The sequence below is a fragment of the Salvia splendens genome, chromosome 18 (assembly GCF_004379255.2).
Source record: "Salvia splendens isolate huo1 chromosome 18, SspV2, whole genome shotgun sequence".
Taxonomy (NCBI): Eukaryota; Viridiplantae; Streptophyta; class Magnoliopsida; order Lamiales; family Lamiaceae; genus Salvia; species Salvia splendens.
The window spans coordinates 13,898,916-13,919,287 of record NC_056049.1 but is presented as its reverse complement, the minus strand read 5'-3'; the positions used below and the strand labels follow the sequence as shown (position 1 = coordinate 13,919,287).

The window sequence follows — 20,372 nt, the reverse complement described above, 5'->3', positions numbered from 1 at the left end:
CAAATAGACCTTTATGCATGATTTATATGTTTATGCATGACTTCCGCTGTGCAAGGGGCACCAAACCCTAGCACAAATGTGGAAAGTGCAACCAAAATCCATAATCCAAGATTCTTCAATAACAGCTCCCGAGTGTATATTCAAGGCCTCATGAGCCTCCACTTCCTGAGCTAAGTCAGCAGTCTCAACATTACCAGCCTTCCTTCTCTTGCTCTTGCTTTCTTTTCCAAGCAAAACAAGCTTTCTTCAAATGGCCAGCTTTCTTGGAATAGTGACAGCTTCTAGTCTTTTTCCCCCTTCAATTTTCTCTTTATCTTGCTTCTTCTAAGACTTCTTCTTGAACCCTATCTTCTCATGGTTCTTCAAGTACAAGCTCTCAGCCGCTGGATCAGTTTGTTTAGATATAGACTTCTGAGAATCATTCAACTTCAAGGCAGAATGAACCTCGTCATAGCTGATCTTGGATTCTCTTCCAAGAAGCATTGCATCCTTGAAATGCTCATAACTCTTAGGCATGGAGTTCGGCAACATTAATGCATTGTCTTCATCCTTGATTTCCTCATCAATATTCTCAAGATCATCAATGTACTTCCCAAATTCCTCAAGCTGCTCTGCAATACTCCTTGCATCTGAAAACATGAAGGTCAGTAGCTTCTGCTTCAAGCGTAGGCGATTTGCAAGAGATTTAGTCATGTACAATGACTCCAACTTCGACCATACACCAGCTGTTGTTTCCTTCTTTGAGACCTCTCTCAACACCCTATCGGTGAGGTTCAAGATCAGGGTGCTGTAGGTCTTGTACTTCATCTCCTATAGCCTTCCTTTTTCCTTCTCATCGGCATCAGACTTCTCCTCATCGTTGCTACTGCTTTTCAAGACATCCCATAACCCCTGCTGCATCAAGATGGCCTTCATCTTCAGCCTCCGCAAGCCAAAATCATTTCTGCCAGTGAACTTCTCCACCTCAAACTTGGCTGTAGACATTTCTCAAACAGTTGGTGTGCCTCAATCAAGATCGGCTTCGAATCAAAAATTGAACCTGAATTCACCCACTCAAACTAATCACAAGCTAAAGTAGTAATCTTCTAATTGTGTGTGTATTGTGATTTTCTGTCTACACTTTACAATTGAAATGATCAAGCTATATATATGAATGAGAAGAAGAAATCTAACTAATTTTCCTTCACCAAAAATCAGTTATAACCGCCTATCCCAACAGCTAGTTTCAGCTCACCAAACCGAGCACCTTTCGTGATCTCTTCCTCGAGCTTCAACGGCTCTAACTCTCGACTCATATCAGTGCATTGCACGGACACAAACTCACAATATTAATAGCAAAAATACTGATTGAAGCTGGCTGCAGTTGCAAACTTTGATGCACGCCTTCCATGATTGTATCATCATCCCCTTCTTGGAAAGGATTTGTCCTCAAATCCGAGCCTTCTCTATTCCTCGCATCCTCGAGAGGCCCTTTAGCTTCATTGGATCCTTGGCATGTCTTCTTTCTCATCCTTGAACCCCAATCAATCCTTGGCTCACGCAAAAGTGAAAACTCTTGACGTCTAACACCCGTGGTCATATACCCTTCTTGGAAATGATTTGCCCTCAAATCCGGATTCTGCACACCTATAAAATAGTACGAGAGCAAATCAAATATCAAAGTATGATGAAAAAGGTATGGACCACTAACGGCTCTAAGAGGCAAAACTACAACAAAGGCATTGTGGACCTCCAAATTCATGTTCCATAAAGTTCAAGGCCAAGTCACAATAAATATGAGAACACAAATTGATGAATTCTTTCATGTCCAAATCCCGCCCATAAGGAATCAAGACAAACTCATCAAGATATCCTTCATACCAAAACTTAAATAACCTCACAGTATAAGTACGAGATGTGGGTGCAAATAAACATAGGCATTCCTTCACAATGTAGTTCCAAACAAAGCCATCAGATATGAAGTTCTTAACAAAAAGACCATAAAACATTCCCATTTTTGTTGAATAATTTGATTGACATGCAATAAAAGCAATTAACATGCCAAAGCACACATGCCCCAAGCACCTTGTTTCTATTTGGCTCGATCATCCCCATACAAATGATACCCAAATTCTTGAATATCTTCACAAAAGATTTGACATTTTCATCAAGACTAGGCATACACAAGAAAGGGTCCTCATATGGTGCAAGGTTGAAATTAAACAAGATAGGCATAATAACAAAATCCCTATTGATACACATCCTTGCTCAAATAAGAGCTACTCCACAAATTGACAAGCTCATATTCAATACATAGAGTAGGTTCATTACAATTCACATCAAATTTGCGAGAAGATGTATCAACCAACAAACCAAGTTTATCAAAAATAAGGGAGCAATGTGTCCATAAACCTTCATGCACAACATGACAACAAAAGCACAACACCATGCATATGAAACTTGTAAAAAAGCAACACCAAGTATCATTAAAAACTTTTCAACATAAACCCCACGCAATTGCTCAAATAATTTTAGAACACGGCCACAACTATTGGAACAATGTATCCTTATGCCATTAAACACAATACACTCTACAAAAGACATGTGAGTAGAAAAATTATTCACAAAACGACCATAAAAGATCCCCATCCGATTGGAGGGTCTTACCATTTTGCAATGAAAACATAGCAAACACCAAGTTCTAAAGCAATCAACGATTTCACTTCTCTTGGTCCTACTATATTCATGAAGCTGAAAATTACTAGCAACTGAAAGCTTCGGCATCTTATCATGGAAGGAAGTCATTCAATCATTCAAGTTATAATCAACAAGAGAAATAACATGCTTATCAATGTTTGTATTTACCAAGAACGGTAATGCGAAGATGAGTTTAGGCTTCAACAATTTAAGCTCTTGATGTCACGTATCATACATGTCAACAATGGTAAATCTATCAAAATAAATGGGCTTCTCCAATACAATCATATTGAAGGGAGCATCACAAGGAGACAAGGATAGTGCACCTGAACCTTGGGCAAGGAGTTCATCCACTTGCCCTCGTTCCTCTTGATCCTTCTCCGGGGGCATAGTATCCAAGCCATGTACAACTTGGTGCTTCACTTCCATGTCTTCAATTTTACTCACTACAAAGTCATCAACACAAGAAGATATACAAGAAGTGTTAGTGGGTAAAAACTTATTTTCTTCACTAAGAGCAAGAGGCCTTTCATTTGGATTGACCTTAGAATCTAACAAACACCATTGACTCACTGTGCTTGTGGATTTTCTCTCATGTGGTATTTTTCTTTTTTCTCACCACCACCACCCTCTCCTGACTTTTGCACCTCACCCTTTTGTCTTTTATCAGGCTCTAAGACAACCCAAGTTTGGTTAGTCAAAAATAAAGAAAATAGGATTTAAGAAGGTGAAATTAACCAAGATGTCCCAAACTCCCCAAAATTCACTCCCCAATATCTCTCGGAAGAAAGGTTTAGATTATAGTAAGAGGTGGTTTCACTCACACTCGCAACTCTAACTCCAACTCGAAGTTATAGATGTTTGAGGTGGATCAATCAAGGTATATCCCTTAGCAAACAAACCCAAGACGACATAACACATAAACACATATAGAAAGATGCAAGTAGGATTCAAGGCCTTAAGCACACACATGCCATATATATGAGCTGAAAATGTAGTAAACATGGACTGCACTTTAGGAATTTTTTTTGTATGGTTCCCCAACCCCAAAATGGCTAAAACATTGTATATAGCTTCAGTATTGGGTTTTATTTTAAAGGATCAAATAGGCCTAAAGAAACACACAAAGGAAACACACAAAGGCTAAAGAAAAGAAAAGAAAAAAACTCAAAGGCACAATAGATCAAACACATAGTGAGTACTAGGCTCTAGATACCAAATGAAATGAATCCAAGTATTGTGTGATCTATTTCCCAAGGAAAACCCAAATTGATGTTTGATTTTACTTTATTTTTGAAGTAATTTTCAATTTCTCAAAGCAAGTAAAAAGATAAAACTAGATCCAACAACTATTGAATCTAAGCTAAAAAGAAGGAAGATCAAGTAATAGATAATGTGGAAAGGAAGATAAATGTCATTGATGGAATAAGTAAAAGGCACTTACACCATGCTAACAGGTATCCATGGTTAAACCTTCAAGGAATCCACAAAGCCTCAAAGTATACCAGTGTTGTGAAAATCGCGCTCGGGGCGCGCGGCGATCAAAGCGAGACTGTAATCGCCCTGATGCGGCGGGGTCGTGCGAGATCCGCGGAGCGACGGTGGGGCGCGTCTGGGTCGTCTGGGTCGCCGTGGAGCGAGCCGATTTAGGTTAAATAACCACCGACGACATGGTGTCAAATAAATTTCATGCAGTGCATAATTCATATAAATATGTTTTTCTGTATGCTTAGAATAGCCATGACACATCAATAGCAATTTAGACATTGTGAATTATGATTAATTATAAATCATTGTTTCTTTCAACAGATCATTTTTATACAAAATGTCTCAAGACCCAGCTAGGAAATATGCAAGAGCTGATCCGGATACCAGATATAAACTTACATGCAACTTTTGCGACAAAGTGATTGCATCGGGAATTCGAAGGCTCAAAGAACATTTCGTTGGCGGATTTAAAAACGTCACGAAATGTACTAAATGCCCACCACATGTGAGAGAGGAAATGATCAACTATATGAAGAAAAAAGAGGATGCTAAAATACTGCAAGTTTTTACAGTGGCAGCATCACAAAGCAGGCAAGAGTTTGAAGATTTAGGTTACGGGAAAGACGAAGAAGACAACATTATTGGCAGTAGCTCGACCAAACAGAAAAGGCCTCGGGTCAACCCTGATCGAGCAAAGGTCGTCCAAGCACATAAGTTGAGCAAGGAAAAGCAACAGACATTAAATGATGCATACAAAAAAGATTTGCGTGAATTGGTTTGCATCAACTGGGCTAAACGGTTTTATGATGCGGGTATACCATTTAATGCTGCACAGTATGATAGTTTCAAGATTGCGATCGAATCTACTGGGCAATTTGGTCCGAGCATGAAGCCTCCAAGCTATCATGAGTTAAGAGTTCCTTTGCTTAACAAAGAAGTCAATGCTATGAAGGATATTCTAAAAAACCATAGAGAAGAGTGGGCGAGATTCAGTTTCTCAAAGAGACATTATCAACTTCTTGGTGAACTCTCCTAAAGGTTCGGTTTTTATCAAGTCTGCTGATGTGTTTGATATAGTGAAGGACGCAAATGCATTGGTGCCAATGTTTGAGGAGATTGTTGATTACATTGGAGAGCAACATGTGATTCAGATTGTGACAGATAATGCCTCAAATTATAAGAAAGTTGGGCTGATGCTGAAAGTTAAGAAGCCCAATTTGTTTTGGACTCCTTGTGCTGCTCACTGCATCGATTTGATGCTTGAGGATGTTGGTAAAATACCAATTGTCAAGGAAGCTATCAAAAAATCAATATCTTTGACTGGTTTTATTTACAGTAAAACCAGTGTGTTGAATATGATGAGAAAGTATACAAGCCAGAGGGAATTGCTTAGGCCGACCACCACTAGATTTGCCACTTCCTTCATCACCCAGAGGTCCATCCATAACGAACGACAAAACCTCATAAAGATGTTTACTAGTGATGAATGGAGAAATAGCCAATGTTATAAAGAGATACCCAGCAAAAATGCAACAGCTACTGTCCTCAATGACAATTACTGGAGGCATGTTGTCTAAGCTCTCAAATTGACCGATCCTCTTATTAAAGTGTTGAGGATGGTTGATGTCGAGCGTAAGCCTGCAATGGGTTACATTTACGAGGCTATGGATCGGTGCAAAGAAGTCATATCCAGCGCATTCAATGGAAGAGAAGAGAAGTTCAAGAGAGTATTTGAGATCATTGATGCTCGATGGAATGATCAATTGCACAGACCGTTACATGCTGCGGGTCATTACTTGAACCCGAAAGTTTTTTATGCCAATGTGAAAGGTATTTATGAATGTTCGGAGGTCATGGATGGTATGGTTGCATGTATTGAGAAGTTGGTCCCCGACCAAAGCATTCAAGACAAAATCAATAAGGAAGAAATGCCCAAATATAAGAAGGCTATCTCCTGTTTTTCACATCCTTTGGCTATTCGAAACAGAACTCAAATGGCACCAGGTAATTATTCATTATCTTTTCATCATATTATTTATTTAAATGGTAATAATAATTATGTATATTTTTTATTTACTTCAGCAGAATGGTGGAATAGTTTTCAATATGACGCACCAAATTTGCAAAGTTTTGCAATTAGAGTATTGAGCTTAACTTATAGTGCTACCGGCTGTGAAAGAAATTGGAGTGTTTTTTCACAACGAACGATTGAACTAGAGGTAGCACAAGCACAAGAGAACAAGCCTCAAGCTCTATGCATGCTTGTACTCTTGTGGATAATGAAGATGACAGTGAAGATATTAATTTAATTGTATCCGATGAAGGAGAAAGAGGACTTGCCTCTGAGTGATGATGATATTATTTAGTTAATTATTATATGTTTTGCAACTTTTTTTTGGAACTTTTGATGATTTTTTATAATAAAATTCAGTTATTTAGTTATGTTGTTGAAAAATTTATATTTTTCATCTAATCTTTTTTTAATATGGAGTAATGATATATTTAGATCAACAAACTTATAAAAGAGACACAAATATAATCATCATTTGGCTATTCTGGCGCCCCGATTCGTGGGTCTCTCGCCCTGTCTCCGCATCAGCCCGTGCCCCGGGGTCCCCCCTCATCGCTCGGGGCGCCCAATCAAATCAAAATCTCTTTGAAAAATGAGAAGTGCTATTTATAGCTACCCGACCGGGTAGATTTTGGTGACCGAAAGTCACCTGTCCGGGTGGGATTTGATGTCTCAACCGTGCTTTCGGGTAGCTACCCGACCGGGCGAATTTTAGTGATCAAAAGTCACGCGTCCGGGTGAAACTTTTTCTGCACTACACGGCTTCCATAAAACAGCCATAACTCTCCATCGGACTACGACTGAGGTATGTAAGATACTCAAGCATATTTATTCAATTATAAAAACCATTAGAAATAATAAACTCCCACCGCCCCAGCTAGTTTGTCGCATTTTCCATTTTCGTGTCCCACAAAATTTGTCACCCACACTTTACTGACAATATACACAAAATAATGGAAAAAATTGTTCTAACAATTTTTGAAATCAATACAGAAAAAAAATCAAGAATGAAAAGTAGATCTATGAACAATGGAAATACAGTGGAATAAAAATATACTATAAGGTGCAAGTGGAGCGGTGTGGTGTGGTGTGGTGTGGTAGGGGGTGGAGACGTCGCCGGTGGCAGGTGGAAGGAGGCGGCGGCTTGGACGTGAGTGAGAAAAAAGGGGAAAAAAAAAAAACTTAACCATAATTAAAAGAAGAAAAAAATTATATTGTGACGGCATGAACCTCCGAGAGTACTGTATAGACACAAGAGTAAGCCCCACTTAAATCATCACCCTCTACTCCATCACAACTCAACCTGCACATTTCGAAATACATGCAGGGTTGAGTACAAAGGTATTCATCGTATCTGAAACATCTTGTGACGGGAAAGTGGCCACTTTCCACGGTCACCAGACCAGCCAACCCTTTCGATGACACACAATCCACGTGTAAACTAGTCCGAGTAGGGACTCTCCCCTTGCTGGACCTGAATTCGATTTATAAATTTTGGCATAGCACATTCGGTATAACCAAAACGGATCACATCTCATAAAACAAATCATTTATGGCAAGACGACATCAATTGAATAAATAAATTATCTCAAATATACTTCATATTTTTATCCACATTTGTATGTAGGATAGAAAAGTACACCTCGTATGCTTCCAAACTCGGTAAAACAATATTAACTCACTTGGAGTTAAATTCCTTACGATGGACCTTGTCCAATAAAAGATAATAATCTATTTAGCTCAGTGAAATAAATACAAGTGGATGATATTCACATATGATATGCATCCTATTTTTCTTCTTTCTTTCATGGTCTCAATCGCTTTAATTAAATCCGGAGATTTAATTATTGACATTAACTAATCGAGAGATTAATTATTTAGTGAATCCGAGGATTTACTTGAATCAAATCATGCAAGCTCACTTATTTAAATTAGTCGAAAGAAACTTAAGCCCAAACAATTAATTAAAGATATGGGCTCACATGATATCTTATTCTAGCCCAAGATTTATATAGTTGTAGTCCAATAAATTAATTCATCCAAGCCCACTATCTTTAAAGAGTGTGCACTAACCGCTCACGCTTCCATCTTCTTATTACTCATTGTCTCTCAACATATCCCTCTCTCTCCCTCTCTTTCTCTTTCTTTTCCGCCAAACAAGAGATAGATAGTCTCGGTTTTCTTCACGTTCGGAGGTCCAAATAATATCCGATCATCACAAAAATTTAACCAAAGGTGGATTAATCATAAAACATCATTCCTACCGAAGGAGATCTAATTTTAACAGTTAGATCTTCCATTATTAATTTCCGAAGTGGCTGTCGTTTTCAACAGTAGCAATGTCGGTTTTGTAATGATCGGAGAGGAGGTTTCTTGAATTTGGAATAAAAATATGGCATATTTGACAATAAAGGGAGCATGCTTTACTTTGATCGATGTTCTGTATGATTTTTCTACATGCTAAAAGATACGCTTGAAAAAGAATGAATTTAGCGTGAAACATACTTAGAGGAAAAATGGCAAAACTTGATGAATTGGAAAAGGAATCCTTTTACTATCTTCACGGTTCCTTCTCTGGTTTGCTTGAAGGAGAAAAGGTTGAAGTGGGTTGGAAGATTTTGAGTGTGCAGTAATTTGGTGAAAGATTGTATGTTGGAGGTGTTGTGAAACTACATTTTTGTGTGATGGTGAAGAAAAATAACTCCTCTTTTTATACTAAGATTTCTCCCGACATGTCGTGAATGCATTAAAGGATTCTACTGTGAATCCTTGACCAATCTTTCGGAAGCTGGAACTATAGGATTTGAAATCATTTTTCAACATGATGGAAAAAATATAACATGTTGCTGATATGCACGCACAACTACTCATTCACTATTTGGCACTATCCATACTATTTATGACACTATTTGGCACTATGCATGCTATTCAACACTATTCATTATTGTAGCAAGTCCACTCGAACACGTCTTTTGCATGATATTAGGGATATTTCATCATGAAGAGTTTGAAAAAGAATTTCACCTCGTCCCTTTGATATATGCAGGAAGAAAATGTCACACAAGACATTATTCACGCTGTTCCATTTACCGTGTCTAAATTATTACATGCTGACGGGTCTTTTCATTCGCAGGAGCATGCTTCGAGAATTGGAGTTTCTCCAATAATAGAGCACCAACTGTGTACAACTCGTCTTTGTAATAATATAGATATACTTGGAGCATTCTCCACTTATAGAGGAATAGCTCTATTTTGTAAATGGACATTTAACATTTATTTGAGCTCTATACTTGGAGCATTCTCCACTAACTTGTAGTATTTCCTTGCACGTCAAACTAGTTGAGCATAAATACTTTCTCACGTTGGCACTTGATCAATAAAACCCAAAAGGATTTAAAGTAACAAAAGATAGTAGTTTGAAGTACTACTTACTTTAATATAGCATTTACTTGATAAATGAACATATTGACAAACGTCAAACGTTATTAATAGGGTGGGGTATTACATTTCTTGAGTTGCCATAGGCACAACAAATGCTCAACAATAAACAATTGAGGTTTTACATTATAAGCCTGTAGGCATTTTAAATCATGAAAATTAATAAAACAAGTCTACGAAATAATGTCCACAATTGCTATTTTGGTCTGTCCACAAAATAATGTCCATATTTACTTTTTTCATTTTTGGTAAGTGGATTACTAACTCATTACACTCACATTTTATTATAAAACCAATTTATAAAGTGGACCTTCTTTCCACTAACTTTTTTTCGGTGACGGAACTAGTAAGGGATTAGCCCCCACTCCGGGGGAGGATTGCCGGTGTGCCAGACGCTGTATGAATGTTGCGTGCTGGGGGCGGAAATTGAAGAGATCGAAGCCATCAGTGTTCTTTGGAGGGTACCCTTGCGGGTGATCAATCTCCCTCTCAGCCCACGCCCCCTCATCATCCTCTTCTTGGCTCATCAGCCTGATGAGCTGATGAGCTGAACTGTTCGGAGATATTTCTACGTGCGCACACTTAATTTAAAGCAAGCAAACAGATATGGGAAGTTCACTAAACCAACGGGTCTAGCAGATTCTAAACCTATTCGAGCGTCGTTGGGTGCACTTTCAGAACTGCTATCAAAACCCTAACCCACTATACTATTGGCTAGTATAGAGAAGCAAGGATTGATCCCACGAGGACGAATGTGTTACAAAAGCGTTTTGGATGTTTTGGAAAGGGTTTTTCGGCTGCTGCCACGCAACTCTGTGGGCTTAAGTTTTAAAACACCTAGACTAGGCAGAAATTGAAAGAATATTCTATCTAACTGATCTAGCAGACGAAAAACTGTACGAACGCATGCATGAGTATCAAACGTAAACGAACGATCTAATCTAAACTAGCAACATAAAACATTTGCAACAAAATGTTCATTTTGAGTTTTACCCGAAATAGCCAAACAATGTTCAAAAGTAAGTGTGGACCAGTTTCTCTAACTAACCTAGTAACAGGAAAAGCTGCGAAAAGCAGAAAAGAACAATGGTAGATGAAGATCTTGATTCTAACTACCAATAAACTTCATCTTCTTCGCGAGATCAACACAAAACAGGGTGGAACAGAGCATCAAACAGAGCGTAGAACATATCGAACCACGGATTAAGACATAAACATAAAAATCAAGCATGAAACTATCAGATCTAATCTACTCGACCCAACAGAATTGAAAACAAACAGTAACGAGCAAAACCATGCAGATGCTGAACAGATTACATCAGATCCACAAACTCAAACTTTGATTCAACACAGATCAACCAGATCCCAACTTCAACATGTTCAGATCCATCCTCCTCAACTCAGATCCACAACACCAACTTGAATCCACCGATTCAAGCTCCAAACAACCCACAATTGCTAAACGCATCCAAAATAGTAAAAACCAAACATCAACTCCATGAGATCCTAAGAAACAGCAACAAAAATTCCATATCAGATAGATATAAGTTCCAAAACACACGATCTAATGCCGGAAACCAAAACTATGGAGTTAAAACAAAAGATTATCCAAAACGGAAAGTAAATGATTGTTTCTTCGCCCTCTTGGGACGGTGAAACATAGCTAAACAAACGATAAAACACCACCACGGCACCAGAACTTCACCCATCACCAAGCACGTAGAAACTAAATGAGACTTTGAAGTGAACTTTCGGGAGGGTAAGCTAAGAATGGATGGAGCTGCCTCTCTTTTGGATGTTCGTCCCTTTATATAGGTGAGGCTCTGATCCCTAGGGAGCCTTCTTGTTGGTTTGACAATGATGCCCTTGAAAAGGATCTTCAAAATATACTCGTTTGCTCCCATAAGCTCCTGTCGTTGTCCTCATGATTCTTCTAGGTCAGTTTGGCGGCATGCGATATTTCACTTCAAATTTTGCCACTTTTGCGTCCGCCTGATCTACTTGCATATTTTTCCTGGACCTGACAGATTCTACGCACCTGAACTCAGAATATGTTAGCTCCCCGAAAACGCACAAATTTACCCCATAACAAATGCATGAAATGAGCCTTATCACAACCCTATGCTTAAAGACCACTCTCGTAGGTTCATTACCACCTCCTGATTAAATACTCTGAAGCGTTTAGAGTCCGCATCAAGATCGGTGGTGGGTTTGAACTGGAAGGATGTGAAGAATTCCTTCGCCAGGTCCACGAGGACCTCCACCATACAGTGCTCTATGAGCCACTCGAAACCGATTGCCTTGATATAAGAGTGGAATTTATCCTCGGACTCCAGTCCTCGCAGGAATGGGAGGTGCACCTCTTTCCCTTCGACACACGCCTGGGACAATCATTCCTTTTCTTTGGTTCCTTGAAGTGGTCAATACTTATGTAATGAATTTGAATAGGTTAACCATAAAACTTATGTAATAAATTTGAATAGGTTAACCGTAAAACTTTTAAAAAACTTACAACTGTAAAATTAAAATTTTGTACCCCCCATAAGAGGTCAATACACATTAAAATTTTAGCATTTTTACTAGTCACAACACTGACGAATAGTCCAGAGACCACATAATGGCATGGCCCGCCTAATGTTGCATAAGCAAGTTTATTTCTACAACACACTCCCATTACAATGCTCATGTGGTGCTAACAAAATCAAGCTATCTCATAAATTCTGCGTGAACACCTGAAGCTCGTAATTTCTTAGGACTATTGTGACGATAATATTAGAAACCACATTCTAGTTCACACTATTTATATTTGAGAAGTCCACCCTCATGAACTTACTATTTCGTAGGATTATTGTCCCCAAATAATGAGAGGCGATAATATTAGAAATTAGCTTCACAAATTGCAGACCAATAGATGAAGACCATATACAAACATTGTTTGTAATTATAGTTTAGATATTTTAGTTATGGTTTTTCATTAATTATCCTTAGTCTTAAGGGAGAAAAGGCTTAATTAAATTCTGTTGGGATTTAATTGACTGGATAATTAAAACTTTTATAATCTTTTAATATCTTATTTAAGGAAGTTGTATTAATTTACTAATGTTCAATTCTTATTCATGTCTTCTATAAGATTTATTTAAAAAAATAGAATTATTCATATCTTGGACTGACATGAATAATTAAACTTAAATTAATTTCTAGTTCAAGATTAGGAAGAGAATAATTATTTTATTTAATGTACTCCTACATATCTATCCTTATTAGGATTCTAGATATATAATAATTAGGAAACTATTTAATTATTCTTGTCTATATCATCTAGGAGTAAATAAAATATATTTATTTCCACAGATAAAGTCAATAATCATATATTCCTAAAATCTAGGGAAATCTTCCCAAATTATTTTATTTCCTTTAAATAATATTATTTTAATGATTTCTTTTAATTTCAAGAATTAAATAATCATAAATTAATATTTCTTCATTATCTCGTCGATTGAGGTTCGCACGAATCGACGACGATGAAAACTCCTACGAACACGTCTTCGGTATCCGACGAGCCCAGCCGCACGCGCGTCTCGGCCAGCGGCCTGCGCATAGGGTGCCGCTGCTCTCGGCCCCACTTCGTTTCAGCTGGCTCGTCGTCTCAGCACTTCAGGCGGCGCCTGCTCTCGGCAAGGAGCACGCACGATGGCGTGAATCCTCTCGGCCAGTGAGCCGCTGCACGTCTCGCCTATCTCGGTCCCTAGCCGCACCCACTGCACCAGCCAGCACCCGCGCCAGGGCACGGTGCTCTCGGCCAGCGCTGGAAGCTGCTGCCGGGTCTTCTGCCTGGGGCTTGGGCTGGTAGCTCGCGGTGTCTCGGCGAGTTCTCGGTCGAACAGCCACACCGCGCCTACCTGTTTGTCGAATCTGTTCCGGCATCCGCAAGGGCTTGTGTGGTCTCGGTCGCGGGCACGAATGAGCCCTCGCTCGTCTGCGCGTCGCCCCGTGATCACCGCCCGTTGCTCCCACTGTTTCGGCATCCCCGCTTCGTGCGCATGTCTCGTGGGCTTGAATAATTTAAGTTCTTTGATTCGATTGTTCTTGAGTTCAACATGCATAAAATAATAACAACACCTAGAACACGCTTCGCAACCAAATAACACATGCATACATGAATTTTGCGAAATTTAAATCCAAATAAGCAGAGCCAAAGACTGACTCTGATACCAATTGAAGGGGTTGGCAGCGGAAGCGTACATAAATTACTTGCATAATAATTCTGATTTATTTAACAGATTATTTAGACAAAATCTATTCGCGCAATTATCTCATGTATCATGCTCATAACTTGAATTACATCATGCTTTAGCGTAATTGAAACCTAAAACATGCTTTCTACGAATTAGCCATTTTACCTTGGGGATTCTCCAAAGAATCGAAGATATCTAGCGCCTTTTCCACGTGAAGATCTTGAGTACTAAACCACAGATCTTGTGGCTGGTTCCCAGACTGTATGCTGATATCAGTGTGGGCTGATCTCTCCAGAATACTATGACTTAAATAAAGAAGACAAAAATTCTATCTCACGGAGGAGAGTTAAGGAAAAAAATCGTCTCTAACAGAGAAGGAGAGAGGGACGAAAATTATGAGTATATTTAAGTGTATTTTCTATCTCCTTTATTCTCCTATTAATATTAAGTCACATATTGGGCTCAGTCAGGGATCTATGGAAGGTTTTGGATATGGTCTCCCCCAACACAAGTTTATATTGGAATATTACGAGCAACCACTACAAAAGCATTGCACCGCCCAACCAAATCTGAAATTATAAGTAATTCGGGTTTCCATTTGTTTGTCGTTCATTTCTCGCGCCTAAGATAGAAACGTCCATTAATTAAATAGTGTCTGCTATGAACTTAATTAATTAACATCTTATTAATTCTAAGAGTGGACTTAGCAAGAAACGCTTATTTATTATTTATAGAGTAATCAAACTCCAACTAGCTAGGTTCAGAATAATAAAGCTTTGTTTCGAGCACCTCTTGAGGACGTTATCAAACGAGACTCACCTCGCGCACGATTCAATATAATAGCAATCCTAGCACCGCTAGATATTAATTATCACTACCCAATATACCAGGATTATTGGGTTGCGAAAAACCCGCACCATTTGGTAAGTCAAAGTAGTGCATAATCAATACTGTATGCTCAATGCTAACGTACATTGATTAAGAAATAAATAATTTATCAAGACCTCGTCTTTCAGTAGATAGCATAAAGACTTGTCTCGCTGTTAGATCCAATTCAGTGCTCTACCACACCAATGTCATCTTATTTCAGTAAGGCTTAGAAATATGCGGACTAGCGTTGCAACATTTCACGATAGGTAGTCTAGGCCTATGTGGGCTGTAAAATTCTTATTTTTCTTTGTTCAGAACTGACCGTGTTACCTTAAAGTGGACGACGCCCATAACCGGTCTACTAAAACAAAGACTTAGACTTTGTTAAGTTACTTATACATTTAAACATGCAATAAACATCCATTAAATATAAAATATAACAACATTATGACAAAAATAATCTGTTTCATCCATTGGAAAATAAAATAAAGAGTTTTACAGTATTCAATCACTTGAAAGGTGATATCTAGTATACAAACTCTAACAGACTGGTCATAGGGTATTAGATAGGATCCTTGGAGGGTTCCTGGATCACCACACTCAAAGAGGCTTGTCGCGGCTTCCTCTTCTTGTCAGGGACTGCAAATTGTTTCCCCTTCCTCCTTCTCTATGTAGCATGCCTCTCCTCACTTGCTATAGAAGCGGCCTCTTCAAGCGTACCCCTGGTCTCCTCCATTTCTTGTCTTCTGGGTGTACTCATACTTCTCCGCACAACCCTCTCGTTCAAGGTCCTCTCATCATCACTTGACTTTTCTTCCTCTAAAACCACAACATCCTTTGCTTTCTCAATAGAATTGCTCTCACTCTTGGCTTTCTTCTCCACGTCCTTCTCAGTCTCCCCTGCCTCGTCACTTCTTTCATGACCCTCTTCTTCCACCTCCTCACTCCCTTCTAGATTCTCCTCTTCCACACCCTTTACCTCACTATCTTCGTTACCCTCCTCTGCATTCTCCGCTTAGCTACCCTCTTCACCATATGTTCTTGTATCCATCTCCTTATTCTGTTGGACATTGTCGTCCTCCTCAATAGGTTCTCTTGTGAGTGAGGTATGAGAGGTTGTTAGGTTTTCAGAAATTTCTCTCTGTGCAAAGAGGGATTGTGCAGTGGGCGTCTCAGCTTCGGTTGCGGTTTTGGGAGGAAATTCTGGAGGGATTGGGCTAGGATAGGCCTCCTCCTTATTGAGTTCGTCGGCCATATGGGTGAGGAATTAACTTACTTTTCCCGCTGATCAGAATCTCCCCTTCAAGTCCTCCAAAATTTGCAGATAAGACTCGTTCACGAATGCGTCTGGTGGGCGAGTTGTGGAGGTTGTCAGCGACACCGCTGCATGTGATGTTGACGGTGCCGCGACATCTGGTCGCGGAGTAGATGGAATTTTCTTGACTCTGGGTCTTGTGGATGATTGTTGTGTGTTCTCTCTCTGAGAAGGGTTTCCCTCCAGTGATTTATCCATGGTATGTTGGTCGGTATCTGACGATAGCAGAGCTCGGTTGCACCGGAAACTGAGAGAGAGAAAGTTAGGCATCGTGAATTTAAGAGTATCGAAAGGTTTGGGAAGTGAAATTGTGGAGAAGGAAATGAAAAGAAAGAATTAAAGAAGGAGAAAAGGGAAGGGAAACAATGGCAATGATGTAGGCAACCGTACGCCTTCCTGCGAAATTTTTGAATTTTGAATTTCAAAATCTCCCCCCGTTTTGATCTCTTTGAGTAAAAACGCATTTCCTTCACCACGGTATGTATCCTTTCCCTTTTTAAGAACTAACCCTATGTAAGCACTTAGTAAAAAAATGAAAAGTAGAAATTCCCAAGCAATCTGGTCGAGATGGTCTAAGATCCGAAAATTTTTAATCTAATTTAAAATTCTCTCCCATATTCGGCTAGAAACTTCGAAAATATATATTTTTTTAGATTTTAAAATTCACTTTGTTCCGAATTTTCTTAAAAAGGAGTTACGAAAAACAATATTTACACTTATTCACAGAAGTTGTAAATACCTTGGGGATTCACTTGACCTTGTAGATAACCAACATATTTATATTCGATTGATCAAGTGGATCTCCTGGGATATTCATCAACTGCCCCACTAAATGAGCAAACTGGGTACGTGCAATGGGATTTCTCCCACTGTGCATAACCCTGAATCGTTTCCTATCAACTTGACCCTATGATCATTTACTAGAGAAGAGTTATAATCCAGATCACTTCCCTGAAGTTCCGCGATTTCATTATCACGACTGGTACAATGGTGTGTGGGCCGATCCCTTTTGACCTGAGCTTGTCTGACATCAGCTTCTATCTGGACGGGAAGAGTAGTACTTTGTGCCCAATTTGTAGTCCCTAGAATGTTAGGTTCATGAAGTTGCAGTTCCTCCTCACTAGCCTCAGCTTTCCTCTCATCAGCTTCCTCTTCAAATTCCACTGGATCATGTGGATCTGAGTTTCCCGCCAAACTGATCAGTTTGGGAGGTGCCACAACATAATACAATTGCTCCTTAGGAAAAAGCATCTGGAATAACCTCTTTTTCCTTTGTTCCTTCTTCCCATGGGTTTCTTTGTTGATACGTCATAAGGGTTGTCACTATTCTTTTCTTATGATTCTTGAAAGTCCCCTTAATTTTTCTCTTTTCCATGGGACACAGACTATGGTTAGAGGGATCCTTGCTCTCAATCAATTTGGGCCATCGTTCCAGCTTTCTAATGAGAATTTGCCTTGCTGCTCCATTGCCATCCCTCTTTCCTTCTTGGTAATGTACACGCTCTATCGATGGGAGCCTTACTAAATTCCCATTCATCTCACTTATGGAGTCAGCTAGTTGGGATACTTGCTTGATCATTTTGTACATGCTTGCCTTGTGCTCCTTGTGGGTATTCTGCACTCCTAGCGCAACTTCATTGTTTGATTGCAGGTAACTCCTGAAGCTTTGTTGCGAGGCAAATAATTCTCTAATCTTTTCCTCCATAGATTTTACATGCTGATTTGGACGTAGGAATCGACCGAGGTTTTGCTGATGGTGAGGGTCGCACAGAGTGTTAGGGTGTCGATGGTGGGCAAGGTTTTGACTCCTTTTGATGAGGGGGACATTGTTTGAATTGGTTAAAGTTGTGGTATTGACTCTGACTGGGATAGGGTTGGCTTTGGTAAGGTTGGAAAGTCTAGTTTTGGTGGTTCCGCCTTGACCATTTTGGGAGGTAGTCTTCACAGTTATGATTCCAAGACTGGCTGGGTTGATTTTGGTATGAAGGATAATGATTGAACTGGTTGGGATTATAACCTGGGGAATTTTTGTAATGCTGGGGTAAGTGGTGTTGGTATCTTTGGTATCCAATTTGATAAGGGGGCACATAGGTGGCATTTTGATATGGATTTGGTGGGTACGGATCAGGTTGGTTTCTTCTTAACCAGCTCGGATGAGGTAGGTCAGGATTTCCCTCTTCCCATCTGTAGTTCGAGTGTTCTCTCCAAGGTACGTTTCCCTGCCTTCCAGGATTTAAGCTCCTATTTGCATTCCAAAGTCCAGTCGTATTTGGGTAATGATCCACTTGGTCAATTGCCGTGTTGGCCCTGACTGGGGGAGCTTGCGGTTCATTCTTCTCAATTGCCGGCAAAAGTGCATTCTCAAGCTTGTCAACCCGACTCTCCAATTGATTGTCATTTCCCTCCGTTGCAGCTTTCACCATATCTTTCCAGAGCAGGAAAACTTGTGGATCGTTGTAGCCCCTTTTCGCGTAAAGAAGTCTTCCCATAATTCTCTTGGCCACACTAACCCGTAGTTTGGCAAAACTTCTTCCACTCGATAAGTTCACCAGGTCTTTGCTCTCCTTATTCATCCCCTCATAGAATTTGGAGTAAATTTCCACTTCCAACATATGGTGGTTTAGGCATGCGTCTAACAAACCTATGTATCTTGACCAATACTTACTCAAACTCTCATCACACCCTTGTGTAACTCCTTGGGTTTCCCTCCAGAGCGCATTTGTCTTAGCTACTGAAAAGAATTCCTCCAAAAACATCCTCTTGAAATCGGACCATGTTATGATAGAATTGGATGGTAGCCTCCAGAACCAAGTATTTGTCTCCTCTTTAAGAGAAAGGGGAAGGGCTTTCAGCCTAAAGTCATCCTCACTTGATCCAGTGGGCCTCTTCTGAACCCTGCAGATTTTGCAAAATTCATGCAGGAATTCGTATGTATTGTCGTAGCTCCTCCCCAAGAATTCAGGCAAAATGGCTAAAAGGTGGGGCTTCACGTAGACTGCCTCTTGTCCATGCGGTGGTTCACCATCCATATGAGCATACAGTGAGCCTATCTCGGAATCATCTTCCTGGTCGTCAACCTTGTTGGTTTCCTCCTCTTCAGATGCGGATATTGACCACGATTAACCCTCGATGGCTGTGTCATGATCTTCCTCCCCGCTCGCATTCAAGGTAACTTGTAAGGCAGTGGTTAGCTCTGAATGGGTGGTGATTGGCTCTGCCCCTTCTTCCTTTGGCAGTTTATCTACAATATTTACACCAAATTTTCATAACAAAACCCGTGATACTTCGTCCATCCTAGTGCTTTTATATTCTTGTCACCACTATGTTCTAGACCAACGAGCAGGGCGGTTGACAATCCAAAATGGGTGGTGACTGGCTTTATCATTCCTCTCCCTGACCAATTTGACATAGTTCATCGTGGAAGGATTGTTGGTCTCTAATGCTCGTAATCTGAGCCTCTTCTCATCAACTGAAAATCAAAAGAAAAAGAAAAAATTATTACAATTTATACACCAAAATGTTATGCTACAAATGTTTGTAAAACGCCTTCATCCCCGACAATGGCGCCATTTGAAACGTCTCTTCATTCCGACCGCACACGCTATGTAATGAAATAAAATTAACGCAGACTAATCAACAGTATAAATGCCGACTGATCCAGAAGAAGTGCTTTAAACTGTTATGCAAGAACTCACACACGGAACAAGTAGCAGAATTCTAGCTGATCAAGACGACTCTACGAAGTCAATCTACATGCCGCTGGGCGCGCGAACCATAACCAGGACTTCCAAGACCTCAACCCACGATACTATTAATTAGCAAAAGGAAGGGTTGAATCCCACAAAGATGAGGGTTTAAACATGAGTTGCGGACTCTTCAGGGTGGCTGCTGCCACGCATATTGGGTGGGATAAGTTTTATCCTACTTGACTAAGGGGACTAAGGAAACTAAACTCACTAATCCATTAAACTAAATTATGCTAAGACTGGTTGACCACTTGCAACTCCTAACTGATCAACTGGATTAAACTGAGAGAAAGTCATACTGAAACTTTCCTGAAATAGCTAAACAAAAGGTAAAAGTAAGGTGGGGACCAATCCCCTCAACTAACAATCCATGCAAAAGCTGCGGTAAAGTAAAAGTTTGATAACTACTTCATGTGATCGACGAGAAACAAAGCATAAACAGGATTTAAGACGTCATTAGAACAGAGCACAATTCAGAAAACACATAAACACAAAGAATAAAGCTTAAAACTGCAGATCTAATCTAACGGATC

The 20,372-nt window shown here is 39.7% G+C and overlaps 2 protein-coding genes across 4 annotated transcripts; both read right to left on the bottom strand.

Moving 5' to 3' along the window:
• Positions 1–1,210: 1,210 nt before the first annotated feature.
• LOC121777130 lies at positions 1,211–8,899 on the bottom strand. Of its 3 annotated transcripts, XM_042174274.1 has the most exons (3): positions 4,121–4,263; positions 3,003–3,122; positions 1,211–1,626 (listed from the first exon to the last, which is right to left on the bottom strand). In XM_042174274.1, the coding sequence occupies exons 2-3, from the start codon at positions 3,103–3,105 to the stop codon at positions 1,292–1,294; spliced, it is 438 nt and encodes a 145-aa protein (XP_042030208.1). In that variant the 5' UTR covers positions 3,106–3,122; positions 4,121–4,263; the 3' UTR covers positions 1,211–1,291. The 3 variants fall into 3 exon arrangements, 1 of the variants encoding a protein (XP_042030208.1); XR_006045375.1 differs by lacking the exons at positions 1,211–1,626; positions 3,003–3,122; positions 4,121–4,263 and adding exons at positions 6,626–7,709; positions 8,741–8,899; XR_006045376.1 differs by lacking the exons at positions 1,211–1,626; positions 3,003–3,122; positions 4,121–4,263 and adding exons at positions 6,626–7,538; positions 8,741–8,899.
• A 9,092-nt stretch (positions 8,900–17,991) lies between these two features.
• On the bottom strand, positions 17,992–19,122 carry LOC121776763. The gene has a single exon (XM_042173932.1). It carries the CDS (start codon positions 19,120–19,122, stop codon positions 17,992–17,994), a length of 1,131 nt encoding a protein of 376 aa, XP_042029866.1.
• Between the last annotated feature and the right edge of the window lie 1,250 nt (positions 19,123–20,372).